The sequence below is a fragment of the Scyliorhinus torazame genome, chromosome 6 (assembly GCF_047496885.1).
Source record: "Scyliorhinus torazame isolate Kashiwa2021f chromosome 6, sScyTor2.1, whole genome shotgun sequence".
NCBI lineage: Eukaryota > Metazoa > Chordata > Chondrichthyes > Carcharhiniformes > Scyliorhinidae > Scyliorhinus > Scyliorhinus torazame.
In genome coordinates this window covers 5,245,884-5,262,328 of record NC_092712.1, presented here as the reverse complement: position 1 = coordinate 5,262,328, position 16,445 = coordinate 5,245,884, and the positions used below count along the sequence as shown (strand labels likewise).

The window sequence follows — 16,445 nt, the reverse complement described above, 5'->3', positions numbered from 1 at the left end:
TCCCAGGTACTAATCCAAACCCTAAGTTCATCTGCCTTACCTGCTACACTTCTCGCATTGAAACAAATGCACCTCAGACCACCTGTCCCTTTGCGTTCATCATCTCTTCCCTGTCTACTCTTCCCCTTAGTCACATTGAGTTTATTATCTAGTACCTTACTGGCTTTAGTTGCTGCCTCTTTACTGTCCACTAACTTCCTAATCTGGTTCCCATCCCCCTGCCACATTAGTTTAACACCTCCCAACAGTGTTAGCAAAAGCACCCCCTAGGACATTGGTTCCAGTCTTGCCCAGGTGTAGACCATCCGATTTGTAATGGTCCCACCGCCACCAGAACCGGTTCCAATGTCCCAAAACTCTGAACCCCTCCCTCCTGCACCATCTCTCAAGCCACATATTTATTCTGACTATTCTTGAATTTCTACTCTGACTGTCTCGTGGCACTGGTAGCAATCCTGAGATTACTACCTTTGAGATCCTACTTTTTAACTTATCTCCTAACTACTTAAATTCTGATTGTAGGACCTCATCCCGTTTTTTACCTATATCGTTGGTGCCTATAAGGGCAGGGAGAGAGATGGACCCTGTGGTGCGAGGTTTCTGTGTACATGGACAAGTGAAGCAATATTCCCCGAGGGCGGTGAGATTGTGTGGAGTGAGTTTGTTTTCAGTGGGTGATGAGGGAACAGACACAGGAACAATGATCTGTAGTCAGCAGTTTATTGATTTTTAAATGGGGAATAACAGGTTATAGATCGCACACATCCTCTCAGAACAGTAACTACACAATGCAGACAGTGAATACTCAATCTGGATCGACACACACTGATGGGGAGAAGCTACACAGACTCCAGGATCCCCTCCGAGCCGCCAGTTCTAATGGCGGTTGCATTCCCGTCGACAGTCAGTGGGACAGAGATGGGATTGATCCATCGCTGTGTCCTTGTGTTGTGGGCAGTGTTTCGCAGAATCTTTCTCCGCTGATTGTTCCCCGATCACTGAACCCTGTCCCGTTGTCTGTGAGTTCTCGATCATGATGACTCCCCAGTCACTCTGCTCCTGGATGTGTGACAGAAACCCGAAGGCAGGTTCGATAATCATTGCGAAAGCAGCATTGCAGAGAGCGTGGTCCAGGTTAAGCAGCTGATAATGATCTGGATTGGCCGCAGAAGCTCAAAGCGCAAAATGGATCTTTCCAAACGAGTGGAGATTTCAGATTGCATGCTCATGGTCCTCTCTGGAAAACAAAAACCATTTTGATGAAGAATAATTTTCATTGCCAGGATGTGACCATCACTGATAAGGGCCCAGTTATTACCCATCACTGCGTGGCCCTGAGGTAGTGTTCAGGAACCACCTGTCTGCGAATGGTTTGATAAAATGTCTGGCTGCATTCGGTCTGAAACTGTTCCGAGTCAAACACATTACTGAGGTAGCCGAGGCTCTCTGGTCACATCGAAGACCCAGGGTCAGGTCCACGTCCTTGATTGGTGCGGACCATCCTTAAAACCAGCAGAAGGGTCGGTGTGAGTGAATGTGACAATGTGAGCCTCGGCCAGTCCCACGTTTGACCACTCGAGCAAGAATGGCTCAGACATACTGATCCCCTAACTGTTGCCATGGGCTCAGCCAGTGACAGGCACACCTCAGGGCAGTGGGTTCAAGTCTCGCTGGAGGACAGGAACACAGAATCTAGGTTGGTGCAGAGTCTGTTAAATTGCAATATGGAAACGTGAAGAGGTAAATTTCAGGGCCAGACTCCCTGGATGACAAGTGACAGAGACAATGGTGAGTCTGTTTGATGCATATCAGGAGAACTGAACCAGGTAAACGCGAATTGGCTGAGGGGAGCTGAAGAGAGACTAGAATGGCCGTTTACATAACGGGGAACCCAAAAATCTTGCACTGCAGCTAAACAGCAAGTGGACAGTAAGAGATGGAATGGTCCAGGAATGGCCGCCTGCTGTACCACAGCATGGTTCTCTGGTCAATGACCCATTCCCCATGTGCTTCCAGGTCAGTGCAAGGCTAGAGTACAGAGTGATTTCCTTGTATTGAGGCCTTAAGAGCAGCTGTTCCCCTTAGTTGAAGGGTTAGTTACGAGGTGACACATCCTTTAAAAAGTGCCTGGGTGAGTACCTGGCAAGTTGTAACATTCGAGGCTATGGCCAAGTGCTGGCCAATGGGATCAGGTGGGCAGGTCAGGGCCTTTCATGGGTCGGTGCAGACTCGATGGGCCGAATGGCCTCTTCTGCACTGAGTGATTCTGTGATACTCAATCACTGTTTAATGAGGAAGAGAATGCATGAAAATGAAATGAAATGAAAACCGCTTATTGTCACGAGTAGGCTTCAAATGAAGTTACTGTGAAAAGCCCCTAGTCGCCACATTCCGGCACCTGTTCAGGGAGGCTAGTACGGGAATAAATTGACAGAAATAAATTGGTCGAAATGGAGATAGTTAGGGGTAGTGGATGGGTGAAAATTGTGGAACAGGAGATATTGGAAAGGCTGGTTAGGTTTTAGTGGATTAGTCACCTTGGGCGAGATTCTCCGACCCCCCCGCCGGGTGGGAGAATCGCCGGGGGCTGGCGTGAATCCCGCCCCCGCTGGTTGCCGAAGTCTCCGGCACCAGAGATTCGGCGGGGGCGGGAATCGCGCCGCGCCCATTGGCGGGCCCCCCCGCTCGATTCTCCGGGGGCGCTAAAATGCCTGTCCTGCCGGCGTAGATTAAACCACCTACCTTACCGGCGGGACAAGGCGGCGCGGGCGGGCTCCGGGGTCCTGGGGGGGGCGCAGGGCGATCTGGCCCCGGGGGGTGCCCCCACGGTGGCCGGGCCTGCGATCGGGGCCCACCGATCCGCGGGCGGGCCTGTGCCGTGGGCGCACTCTTTCCCTTCCGCCTCCGCCACGGTCTCCAACATGGCGGAGGCGGAAGAGACTCCCTCCAATGTGCATGCGTGGGAAGCTGTCAGCGGCCGCTAACGCTCCCGCGCATGCGCCGCCCCGAGATGTCATTTCCGCGCCAGCTGGCGGGGCACCAAAGGCCTTTACCGCCAGCTGGCGGGGCGGAAATTCGTCTGGCGCCGGCCTAGCCCCTCAATGTTGGGGCTCGGCCCCCAAAGATGCGGAGCATTCCGCACCTTTGGGGCGGCACAATGCCCGTCTGATTGGCGCCGTTTTGGTCGCCAGTCGGCGGACATCGCGCCGTTTCCAGAGAATTCCGTCCCTTGTCTGGACGGTTTGCATCCCAGGTTTTGAAATGAAGTGGGGGGGAGTGGCGATAGAGGGTAGGATTGTGTTAATCTTCCAACCTCTGTGAGATCTAGAATCACAGAATCACTCAGTGCAGAAGAGGCCCTTCGGCCCATCGAGTCTGTACCGACACATGAAAGGCCCTGACCTGCCCACCTAATCCCATTGGCCAGCATTTGACAACCAGCCTTGAATGTAAAACGTGCCAAGTGCTCATCCTGGTACTTTTCAAAGGATGTGAGGCGACCCACCCCTACCCCCCTCCCAGGCAGCGTGTTCCAGACCCACCCCTACCCCCCTCCCAGGCCGTGCGTTCTAGACCCACCCCTACCCCCCTCCCAGGCAGCGCGTTCCAGACCCGCCCCTACCCCCCTCCCAGGCCGTGCGTCCCAGACCCACCCCTACCCCCTCCCAGGCAGTGCGTCCCAGACCCTCACCGACAGCTCAGCCAGCTTTGAATCCACCTGATCAGGTTCCCCTGCATCCCAGGTACATTTACCTTCTTTATATCTCCCATGTGGGGCCTTGTCAAAAGGCTTTGGTGAAATCCATGTAAACTACATCAACTGCACTACCCTCATCTACACACCCGGTCACATGCTCAAAAATTCAATCGGATTTGTTAGACGTGACCTCCCTGTGACACAGCCACGCTGACTATTCCTGATCAAACCTTGTCACTCCAAGTGAATGAAATGAAATGAAAATCGCTTATTGTCACAAGTAGGCTTCAAATGAAGTTACTGTGAAAAGCCCCTAGTCGCCACATTCCGCCGCCTGTTCGGGGAGGCTGGTACGGGAATCGAACCGTGCTGCTGGCCTGCCTTGGTCTGCTTTAAAAGCCAGCGATTTAGCCCAGTGTGCTAAACCAAGTGGAGATAGATTCTCTCCTTCAGAATCTTCTCCAGTAGTTTCCCCACCACTGACGTGAGACTCTCTGGTCTGTAGTTTCCTGGCTTGTCTCTACAAACGTTCTTAAACATCAGGACCACTTTAGCTGTTCTCCAGTCCTCTGGCACCTCTCCCATGCCCAGAGAGGGATTAAACATTTGGGTCAGAGCCCCGACAATCTCCTCCCTCACCTCCCACAGCATCCTGGGACACAATTCATCCGGACCTGGAGATTTGTCCATGTTTAAGCCCTCCAACACCTCCAATACCTTGTCGCACCCTATGGAAATTTGCTCAAGAACCTCACTAACCTTCTCTCCGAGTCCCTTAACTACTTCCTCATTTTCTTGGGTGAAGACAGACGTGAAATATTCTATCAACATCCTACCAATGTCTTCTGGCTCCACCCGCAGATTTCCCCCTTGGTCTTTAATGGGCCCCTCTCTGTTCCTGGTTATCCTCTTCCCATTGATATACCTGCCCTTCTGTCGGTTTCCCCACAAGTTACTCTTTCCGATCTGCCTTATCGTAGCATTTACAATGAAGAAGGAGGCCATTCGGCCCATCTGGTCTACACCCGCCCTTGCAAAAGAGCACCCTACTTAAGCTCACACCTCCACCCTATCCCCATAACCCACTAACCCTACCTAACCTTTTGGACTAAGGGGCAATTTATCAAGGCCAATCCACCTAACCCTCACATCTTTGGACTGTGGGAGGAAACCGGAGCACCCGGAGGAAACCCACGCACACACGGGGAGAACATGCAAACTCCGCACAGATAGTTACCCGAGGCCAGACTTGTACTCCGGACCTTGGAGCTGTAAGGCCGCAGTGCCAACCACTGTGCCACCGTGCCGCTCCATGGCCCGATCCTACCTTATTTTGTTAAAATCTACTCTTATTCTAAACCTTTTTTTGCACCTTGTCTATTTCTTTGTCCATAACAAATTTAAATTGAACCATGTTGTGCTCACTATCACTAAAATGCTCCCCCATCATCACATAAACACCTCGCAATGTAGCTGCCCCTTTTTTATTCCTAAGCTCTGCCCACAAAGCTTCATTTGATGCCTCCTCCAAGATATCATCTCTCCTTACTGCAGTAACTGCCTCCTTAACTAATAATGCAGTGCCTCCTCCTCTTTTACCCCCTCCTCTGTCTTGCCTGAAGATTCTATATCCTGGAGTGTTGAGCTGCCAATCCTGCCCCTCACTCAACCTTATCTCTGTGATAGCTATTAAATTATAATTACACGTCAATCATCGCTCTTAACTCATCTGTTTTACCTTTAATACTCCTGGCATTAAAGTAGAGGCCATCCAGCCTGGTCTTACGCCATTGAAACGTAATACTGCTGTATTCCCTCTCACCTGATTGTTTTTCTGTGTTATACTGTGACCCTATTCTGCTAACAGTCTGTGTCCCCTTCCCCTGCCAAACTAGTTTAAATCTTACCAACAGCACTAGGAACCCCGCCAGCAAGGATGTTAGTCCCGCTCAATTTAGATGTCGATCGTCCCGCTCGTACAAGTTCTATCTTCCCCAAAAACTGTCCCAATGGTCCAGGAATCTAAAATCCTCCCTCCTGTACCAGCTCTTGAGCCAACGCATTCACCTGTGCTATTCCCCTATTCCTGAACTCACTAGCACGTGGCACTGGGAGTAATCCAGAGATTACAACCCGAGAGGTCCTGCTCTTTAGTCTATTGCCTAACTCCCTGAATTCTTGATGCAAGATCTCATCCATCTTTCTACCTATGTCATTGGCACCAACATGTACCATGCCCTCTGCCTTATCACCCTCCCGCTTCGGGATGTCCTGCAGCCGTTCAGTGACATCCTGGACCCTGGCACCAGGGAGGTAACACACCATCCCAGAGTCTTTTTCACGACCACACAACCTCTTATCTATAGAGTCCCCTATGACTATTGCTCTTTACACTTTGACCCTCCCTGTTGAACATCGGAGCCAGCCGTGGTGCCACTGCTCTGGCTGCTCCTGTTGTTTTCCCCAATAAGCCATCCCGCCCAACAATATCCAAAGGGGTATACCTGTCAGAGAGGGGGACAGCCACAGGGGATTCCTGCACTGACTGCCTGCCCTTTCTGGTGGTCGCCCATTTCTCTGCCTGCACCTTGGGTGTGACCACATTTACATAACTGCGATCTATGATGCTTTCCGCCACCTGCATGCTCCTAAGTGCATCCAATTGCTGCTCCAACCGAACCAGGCGGTCTGTGAGGCGCTGCCATTGGTTACACTTCCTTCAGACGCAGTCATCCGGAACGCTGGAAGCTTCACAGATCTCCCACATCTCACAGTTAGAGCACTGCAGCCCACTGACTGACATTTAATCACTGTCCGTCACAGACACTCACTCATATATAGAGAGGTGACTTGATAGAGGTGTACAAGGTGATGAGAGGCATGGATAGAGTGGATAACCAGAGACTTTTCCCCAGGGTGGAAATGGCTGTCTCGAGGGGACATCATTTTAAGGTGATTGGAGGAAGTTACAGGGGAGATGTCAGAGGTTCTTTACACAGAGAGTGGTGGGTGTGTGGAATGCACTGCCAGCAGAGGTGGTGGAGTCAGAGTCATTCGGGACATTTAAGCGACTCTTGGACAGGCACATGGACAGCAGTAAGTTGAAGGGGTGGAGGTTAGGTTGATCTTAGATTAGAATAAATGGTCGGCACAACATTGTGGGCTGAGGGGCCTGTACTGTGCTGGACTGTTCTATGTTCGACGTTCTATAAGGGGAATGGAACTAAATGATGATGCCCTTTGTACAGCCAGTGCAGAGTTGATGGGCTGAATGGCCTGGGCCTGACCGGAACAATTCTGTGATATTAGGGAAGTGCCAGAGGTTTGGAGATTGTGCTGCCCTTGGGGGGAAATAACCTTCTCAATTCCTCTAAATCCTTCTGTCAACTAGTTTAACAACTTTTTGCCCAGTTAATAATAATAATCTTTATTACTGTCACCAGTAGGTTTACATTAACACTGCAATGAGGTTACTGTAAAAAGCCCCTAGTCGCCACATTCCGGCGCCTGTTCGGGTCACAGAGGGAGAATTCAGAATGTCCAATTCACCCAACAGCACGTCTTTCGGGACTTGTGGGAGGAAACCGGAGCACCCGGAGGAAACCCACGCAGACACGGGGAGAACGTGCAGACTCCGCACAGACAGTGACCCAGCGGGGAATCAAACCTGGGACCCTGGCGCTGTGAAGCAACAGTGCTTAGCATTGTGCTACCTTGTCGCCTATTGACCTCTCGAAGAGAAATAGCTCCTTTCTATATACTTGATCCAGGCCCCTCCTAATTCTACACACCTCAACCCAACCTCCCTCCACATTCTCTGTGTCAAAGAAAACATCAGCAACCTCTCCGAGCTTTGTTCATTCTTTCTCTCAGTAATCACACTCTCCTGTAACCCAGTCACCAGAACTGAGCGCAGTGCTTTGTACAGTTCTGGTATAACCCCCCTGCTCTTATATTCGATACCTGAGTCAATACCAGATGGTATCCTGTCTTTCTCTACTTGTCCTGCTGGGATTGGCGGACATGACTTGCAATTTCCTCAGATCCTCTCCCTCCTTTGCCGTCTCAGTGTTAATATCCCTTCCCAGGCCGGCTGACAGATACTAAACAGTTTTAAACATTGTCATCTCAGCAATCCTGGGAAGGAGGAGATAACTCCGCCACTCGCCCTCTGACCCCTGCAGCACTGGCCTTTGACCCCCTGAGAGAGTGAATGGATGTTGATGATGGAGCAAGCCGGAGGCTCAGCCTCAGAATCAATACTCACTCATGGTGAGGATCATGAGAACCAAACGCTTCCACCTCACACAGACTGAGGGTCGCGTTCCTGCCTGCAACACTGATGGTGATATAACGACCATGCACTCCGAGACCGTTACACCGAACTATTTGAGTCTGTCCTGCTTGAATGGATTCGATGGTTGCGCACCTGTAAGAGACAGAGTGAGAATAAGGAGCCAATCTCAGTCCCGAAGAACCAATTCCTGACAAAATCTCTGACAAACTGGAGATTGATCACTACAGCGGGGGTGAAATAAACAGACTGTGCAAAGTATACATTGTTACAGGGGGGTTTGTACATGACAGAGGAGTTTGTACATGACGGGGGGGTTTGTACATGACGGGGGGGTTTGTACATGATGGGGGGGTTTGTACATGACGGGGGGTTTGTACATGATGGGGGGTGTACATGACAGAGGAGTTTGTACATGACGGGGGGTTTGTACATGACGGGGGGGTTTGTACATGACAGAGGAGTTTGTACATGACGGGGGGGTTTGTACATGACAGAGGAGTTTGTACATGACAGAGGAGTTTGTACATGACGGGGGGTTTGTACATGACGGGGGGTTTGTACATGACGGGGGGTTTGTACATGACGGGGGGGTTTGTACATGACGGGGGGGTTTGTACATGACAGAGGAGATTGTACATGATGGGGGGGATTGTACATGATGGGGGGGTTTGTACATGACAGAGGAGTTTGTACATGACGGGGGGTTTGTACATGATGGGGAGGTTTGTACATGATGGGGGGGTTTGTACATGACGGGGGGGTTTGTACATGATGGGGGGGTTTGTACATGATGGGGGGGTTTGTACATGACGGGGGGGGTTTGTACATGACGGGGGGTTTGTACATGACGGGGGTTTGTACACGACGGGGGGTTTGTACATGACGGGGGGGTTTTGTACATGACGGGGGGGTTTGTACATGACGGGGGGGTTTGTACATGACGGGGAGGTTTGTACATGACGGGGAGGTTTGTACATGACGGGGGGGTTTGTACATGATGGGGGGGGTTGTACATGATGGGGGGTTTGTACATGACGGGGGGGTTTGTACATGACGGGGGGGTTTGCACATGATGGAAAGGTTTGTACATGACGGGGGGGTTATACATGATGGGGGAGGTTGTACATGATGGAGGGGTTTGTACATGACGGGGGGGTTTGTACACGATGGGGGGGGTTTGTACATGACGGATGGGTTTGTACATGACGGATGGGTTTGTACATGACATGTACATGTTCGGGCAGCACGGTAGCATTGTGGTCAGCACAGTTGCTTCACAGCTCCAGGGTCCCAGGTTCGATTCCGGCTTGGGTCACTGTCTGTGCGGAGTCTGCACATCCTCCCCGTGTCTGCGTGGGTTTCCTCCGGGTGCTCCGGTTTCCTCCCACAGTCCAAAGATGTGCAGGTTAGGTGGATTGGCCATGATAAATTGCCCTTAGTGTCCAAAATTGCCCTTAGTGTTGGGTGGGGTTACTGGGTTATGGGGATAGGGTGGAGGTGTTGACCTTGGGTAGAGTGCTCTTTCCAAGAGCCGGTGCAGACTCGATGGGCCGAATGGCCTCCTTCTGCCCTGTAAATTCTATGATAATCTATGACGGGGGGGTTTGTACATGACGGTGGGTTTGTACATGACAGGGGGTTTGTACATGACGAGGGGGATTGTACATGACAGAGGGGTTTGTATATGGATAGGTTTGTACATGACGGTGGGTTTGTACATGACGGGGGGTTTGTACATGACGAGGGGGATTGTACATGACGAAGGCGTTTGTACATGACAAGGGGGATTGTACATGACGAGGGGGATTGTACATGACGAGGGGGTTTGTACATGACGAAGGGGTTTGTACATGACGAGGGGGATTGTACATGACGAGGGGGTTTGTACATGACGAAGGGGTTTGTACATGACGAGGGGGATTGTACATGACGAGGGGGTTTGTACATGACGAGGGGGTTTGTACATGATGAGGGGGGAGAGTTGGTGAATGATGGGAAGTTGACGCGTGGGGGGGGGAGTTGGTGAATGATGGGAAGTTGTTACACGTGGGGGGGAGAGTTGGTGAATGTTGGGAAGTTGACACGTGGGGGGGGAGTTGGTGAATGATGGGAAGTTGACGCGTGGGGGGGGGAGTTGGTGAATGATGGGAAGTTGACACGTGGGGGGGGGAGTTGGTGAATGATGGGAAGTTGAGGCGTGGGGGGGAGAGTTGGTGAATGATGGGAAGTTGACACGTGGGGGGGGAGTTGGTGAATGATGGGAAGTTGTTTACACGTGGGGGGGGAGAGTTGGTGAATGATGGGAAGTTGACGCGTGGGGGGGGGGAGTTGGTGAATGATGGGAAGTTGAGGCGTGGGGGGAGAGAGTTGGTGAATGATGGGAAGTTGACGCGTGGGGGGGGAGTTGGTGAATGATGGGAAGTTGACGCGTGGGGGGGGAGTTGGTGAATGATGGGAAGTTGAGGCGTGGGGGGAGAGAGTTGGTGAATGATGGGAAGTTGACGCGTGGGGGGGGAGTTGGTGAATGATGGGAAGTTGACGCGTGGGGGGAGAGAGTTGGTGAATGATGGGAAGTTGACGCGTGGGGGGGGAGTTGGTGAATGATGGGAAGTTGTTTACACGTGGGGGGGGAGAGTTGGTGAATGATGGGAAGTTGACGCGTGGGGGGGGGGAGTTGGTGAATGATGGGAAGTTGATGCGTGGGGGGGGAGTTGGTGAATGATGGGAAGTTGACACGTGGGGGGGGGAGTTGGTGAATGATGGGAAGTTGACGCGTGGGGGGGGGAGTTGGTGAATGATGGGAAGTTAACACGTGGGGGGGGAGTTGGTGAATGATGGGAAGTTGTTTACACGTGGGGGGGGGAGTTGGTGAATGATGGGAAGTTGACGCGTGGGGGGGGGAGTTGGTGAATGATGGGAAGTTGACACGTGGGGGGGGGAGTTGGTGAATGATGGGAAGTTGTTACACGTGGGGGGGGTAGTTGGTGAATGATGGGAAGTTGTTACACGTGGGGGGGGAGTTGGTGAATGATGGGAAGTTGACGCGTGGGGGGGGGAGTTGGTGAATGATGGGAAGTTGACGCGTGGGGGGGGGAGTTGGTGAATGATGGGAAGTTGACACGTGGGGGGGGAGTTGGTGAATGTTGGGAAGTTGACGCGTGGGGGGGAGAGTTGGTGAATGATGGGAAGTTGACACGTGTGGGGGGAGTTGGTGAATGATGGGAAGTTGTTTACACGTGGGGGGGGGAGTTGGTGAATGATGGGAAGTTGACGCGTGGGGGGGGAGTTGGTGAATGATGGGAAGTTGACGCGTGGGGGGGGGGAGTTGGTGAATGATGGGAAGTTGACACGTGGGGGGGAGAGTTGGTGAATGATGGGAAGCTGACGCGTGGGGGGGGGGAGTTGGTGAATGATGGGAAGTTGACACGTGGGTGGGAGAGTTGGTGAATGATGGGAAGTTGACACGTGGGGGGGGAGTTGGTGAATGTTGGGAAGTTGACACGTGGGGGGGAGAGTTGGTGAATGATGGGAAGTTGACACGTGGGGGGGAGAGTTGGTGAATGATGGGAAGTTGACACGTGGGGGGGGGAGTTGGTGAATGATGGGAAGTTGACGCGTGGGGGGGGGGAGTTGGTGAATGATGGGAAGTTGACACGTGGGGGGGAGAGTTGGTGAATGATGGGAAGTTGACGCGTGGGGGGGGGGAGTTAGTGAATGATGGGAAGTTGACACGTGGGGGGGAGAGTTGGTGAATGATGGGAAGTTGACACGTGGGGGGGGAGTTGGTAAATGTTGGGAAGTTGACACGTGGGGGGGAGAGTGGGTGAATGATGGGAAGTTGACACGTGGGGGGGAGAGTTGGTGAATGATGGGAAGTTGACACGTGGGGGGGGGAGTTGGTGAATGATGGGAAGTTGTTTACACGTGGGGCGGGGGAGTTGGTGAATGATGGGAAGTTGACGCGTGGGGGGGGGAGTTGGTGAATGATGGGAAGTTGACGCGTGGGGGGGGGGAGTTGGTGAATGATGGGAAGTTGACACGTCGGGGGAGAGAGTTGGTGAATGATGGGAAGTTGACGCGTGGGGGGGGGAGTTGGTGAATGATGGGAAGTTGACACGTGGGGGGGAGAGTTGGTGAATGATGGGAAGTTGACACGTGGGGGGGGGGAGTTGGTGAATGATGGGAAGTTGACGCGTGGGGGGGGTGAGTTGGTGAATGATGGGAAGTTGACGCGTGGGGGGGGGAGTTGGTGAATGATGGGAAGTTGACGCGTGGGGGGGGGAGTTGGTGAATGATGGGAAGTTGACGCGTGGGGGGGGGAGTTGGTGAATGATGGGAAGTTGACACGTGGGGGGGAAGTTGGTGAATGATGGGAAGTTGTTTACACGTGGGGGGGGAGTTGGTGAATGATGGGAAGTTGACGCGTGGGGGAGAGTTGGTGAATGATGGGAAGTTGAGGCGTGGGGGGGGAGAGTTGGTGAATGATGGGAAGTTGACACGTGGGGGGGAAGTTGGTGAATGATGGGAAGTTGACGCATGGGGGGGGGAGTTGGTGAATGATGGGAAGTTGACGCGTGGGGGGGAGAGTTGGTGAATGATGGGAAGTTGACACGTGGGGGGGAGAGTGGGTGAATGATGGGAAGTTGACACGTGGGGGGGGGGGAGTTGGTGAATGATGGGAAGTTGAGGCGTGGGGGGGGAGAGTTGGTGAATGATGGGAAGTTGACACGTGGGGGGGGGAGTTGGTGAATGATGGGAAGTTGACGCGTGGGGGGGGGAGTTAGTGAATGATGGGAAGTTGAGGCGTGGGGGGAGAGAGTTGGTGAATGATGGGAAGTTGACGCGTGGGGGGGAGAGTTGGTGAATGATGGGAAGTTGACGCGTGGGGGGGAGAGTTGGTGAATGATGGGAAGTTGACGCGTGGGGGTGGGAGTTGGTGAATGATGGGAAGTTGTTTACACGTGGGGGGGGGAGAGTTGGTGAATGATGGGAAGTTGACGCGTGGGGGGGGGGAGTTGGTGAATGATGGGAAGTTGAGGCGTGGGGGGAGAGAGTTGGTGAATGATGGGAAGTTGACGCGTGGGGGGGGGGAGTTGGTGAATGTTGGGAAGTTGACGCGTGGGGGGGAGAGTTGGTGAATGATGGGAAGTTGACGCGTGGGGGTGGGAGTTGGTGAATGATGGGAAATTGTTTACACGTGGGGGGGGGAGAGTTGGTGAATGATGGGAAGTTGACGCGTGGGGGGGGGGAGTTGGTGAATGATGGGAAGTTGACGCGTGGGGGGGGAGTTAGTGAATGATGGGAAGTTGACACGTGGGGGGGGGGAGTTGGTGAATGATGGGAAGTTGACGCGTGGGGGGGGGGAGTTGGTGAATGATGGGAAGTTGACACGTGGGGGGGGGGAGTTGGTGAATGATGGGAAGTTGTTTACACGTGGGGGGGGCAGTTGGTGAATGATGGGAAGTTGCCACGTGAGGGGGGGAGTTGGTGAATGATGGGAATTTGTTACACGTGGGGGGGGAGTTGGTGAATGATGGGACGTTGACACGTGGGGGGGGGAGTTGGTGAATGATGGGAAGTTGTTACACGTGGGGGGGGAGTTGGTGAATGATGGGAAGTTGTTACACGTGGGGGGGGGAGTTGGTGAATGATGGGAAGTTGACGCGTGGGGGGGGAGTTGGTGAATGATGGGAAGTTGACGCGTGGGGGGGGGAGTTGGTGAATGATGGGAAGTTGACACGTGGGGGGGAGTTGGTGAATGTTGGGAAGTTGACGCGTGGGGGGGGAGAGTTGGTGAATGATGGGAAGTTGACACGTGGGGGGGGAGTTGGTGAATGATGGGAAGTTGTTTACACGTGGGGGGGTGAGTTGGTGAATGATGGGAAGTTGACGCGTGGGGGGGGGAGTTGGTGAATGATGGGAAGTTGACGCGTGGGGGGGGGAGTTGGTGAATGATGGGAAGTTGACACGTGGGGGGGAGAGTTGGTGAATGATGGGAAGTTGACGTGTGGGGGGGGGAGTTGGTGAATGATGGGAAGATGACACGTGGGGGGGAGAGTTGGTGAATGAGGGGAAGTTGACACGTGGGGGGGGAGTTGGTGAATGTTGGGAAGTTGACACGTGGGGGGGAGAGTTGGTGAATGATGGGAAGTTGACACGTGGGGGGGGAGAGTTGGTGAATGATGGGAAGTTGACACGTGGGGGGGGCGGGTTGGTGAATGATGGGAAGTTGTTTACACGTGGGGCGGGGGAGTTGGTGAATGATGGGAAGTTGACGCGTGGGGGGGGGGAGTTGGTGAATGATGGGAAGTTGACGCGTGGGGGGGGGAGTTGGTGAATGATGGGAAGTTGACACGTGGGGGGGAGAGTTGGTGAATGATGGGAAGTTGACACGTGGGGGGGGGGAGTTGGTGAATGATGGGAAGTTGACGCGTGGGGGGGGGGAGTTGGTGAATGATGGGAGGTTGACGCGTGGGGGGGGGAGTTGGTGAATGATGGGAAGTTGACGCGTGGGGGGGGGAGTTGGTGAATGATGGGAAGTTGACACGTGGGGGGGGGAGTTGGTGAATGATGGGAAGTTGACGCGTGGGGGGGAGAGTTGGTGAATGATGGGAAGTTGACACGTGGGGGGGAGAGTGGGTGAATGATGGGAAGTTGACACGTGGGGGGGGGGAGTTGGTGAATGATGGGAAGTTGAGGCGTGGGGGGGGAGAGTTGGTGAATGATGGGAAGTTGACACGTGGGGGGGGGAGTTGGTGAATGATGGGAAGTTGACGCGTGGGGGGGGGAGTTAGTGAATGATGGGAAGTTGAGGCGTGGGGGGAGAGAGTTGGTGAATGATGGGAAGTTGACGCGTGGGGGGGAGAGTTGGTGAATGATGGGAAGTTGACGCGTGGGGGGGAGAGTTGGTGAATGATGGGAAGTTGACGCGTGGGGGTGGGAGTTGGTGAATGATGGGAAGTTGTTTACACGTGGGGGGGGGAGAGTTGGTGAATGATGGGAAGTTGACGCGTGGGGGGGGGGAGTTGGTGAATGATGGGAAGTTGAGGCGTGGGGGGAGAGAGTTGGTGAATGATGGGAAGTTGACGCGTGGGGGGGGGGAGTTGGTGAATGTTGGGAAGTTGACGCGTGGGGGGGAGAGTTGGTGAATGATGGGAAGTTGACGCGTGGGGGTGGGAGTTGGTGAATGATGGGAAGTTGTTTACACGTGGGGGGGGGAGAGTTGGTGAATGATGGGAAGTTGACGCGTGGGGGGGGGGGAGTTGGTGAATGATGGGAAGTTGACGCGTGGGGGGGGAGTTAGTGAATGATGGGAAGTTGACACGTGGGGGGGGGGAGTTGGTGAATGATGGGAAGTTGACGCGTGGGGGGGGGGAGTTGGTGAATGATGGGAAGTTGACACGTGGGGGGGGGGAGTTGGTGAATGATGGGAAGTTGTTTACACGTGGGGGGGGCAGTTGGTGAATGATGGGAAGTTGCCACGTGAGGGGGGGAGTTGGTGAATGATGGGAAGTTGTTACACGTGGGGGGGGAGTTGGTGAATGATGGGACGTTGACACGTGGGGGGGGGAGTTGGTGAATGATGGGAAGTTGTTACACGTGGGGGGGGAGTTGGTGAATGATGGGAAGTTGTTACACGTGGGGGGGGAGTTGGTGAATGATGGGAAGTTGACGCGTGGGGGGGGAGTTGGTGAATGATGGGAAGTTGACGCGTGGGGGGGGGAGTTGGTGAATGATGGGAAGTTGACACGTGGGGGGGGAGTTGGTGAATGTTGGGAAGTTGACGCGTGGGGGGGAGAGTTGGTGAATGATGGGAAGTTGACACGTGGGGGGGGAGTTGGTGAATGATGGGAAGTTGTTTACACGTGGGGGGGTGAGTTGGTGAATGATGGGAAGTTGACGCGTGGGGGGGGGAGTTGGTGAATGATGGGAAGTTGACGCGTGGGGGGGGGAGTTGGTGAATGATGGGAAGTTGACACGTGGGGGGGAGAGTTGGTGAATGATGGGAAGTTGACGTGTGGGGGGGGGAGTTGGTGAATGATGGGAAGATGACACGTGGGGGGGAGAGTTGGTGAATGAGGGGAAGTTGACACGTGGGGGGGGAGTTGGTGAATGTTGGGAAGTTGACACGTGGGGGGGAGAGTTGGTGAATGATGGGAAGTTGACACGTGGGGGGGGAGAGTTGGTGAATGATGGGAAGTTGACACGTGGGGGGGGCGGGTTGGTGAATGATGGGAAGTTGTTTACACGTGGGGCGGGGGAGTTGGTGAATGATGGGAAGTTGACGCGTGGGGGGGGGGAGTTGGTGAATGATGGGAAGTTGACGCGTGGGGGGGGGAGTTGGTGAATGATGGGAAGTTGACACGTGGGGGGGAGAGTTGGTGAATGATGGGAAGTTGACACGTGGGGGGGGGGAGTTGGTGAATGATGGGAAGTTGACGCGTGGGGGGG

At 53.7% G+C, this 16,445-nt stretch overlaps 1 protein-coding gene across 1 annotated transcript in view; it reads right to left on the bottom strand.

Moving 5' to 3' along the window:
* Positions 1–706: 706 nt before the first annotated feature.
* LOC140424652 (fucolectin-5-like) overlaps positions 707–16,445 on the bottom strand; it is a 38,490-nt gene continuing 22,751 nt past the window's right edge. The window contains exons 4-5 of the mRNA XM_072507896.1: positions 7,965–8,126; positions 707–1,237 (exon numbers count right to left, since the gene is read on the bottom strand). Of these exons, the coding sequence (XP_072363997.1) occupies positions 1,213–1,237; positions 7,965–8,126 (187 nt within the window). The 3' untranslated portion in view covers positions 707–1,212. The remainder of the gene's footprint in view (positions 1,238–7,964; positions 8,127–16,445) is intronic.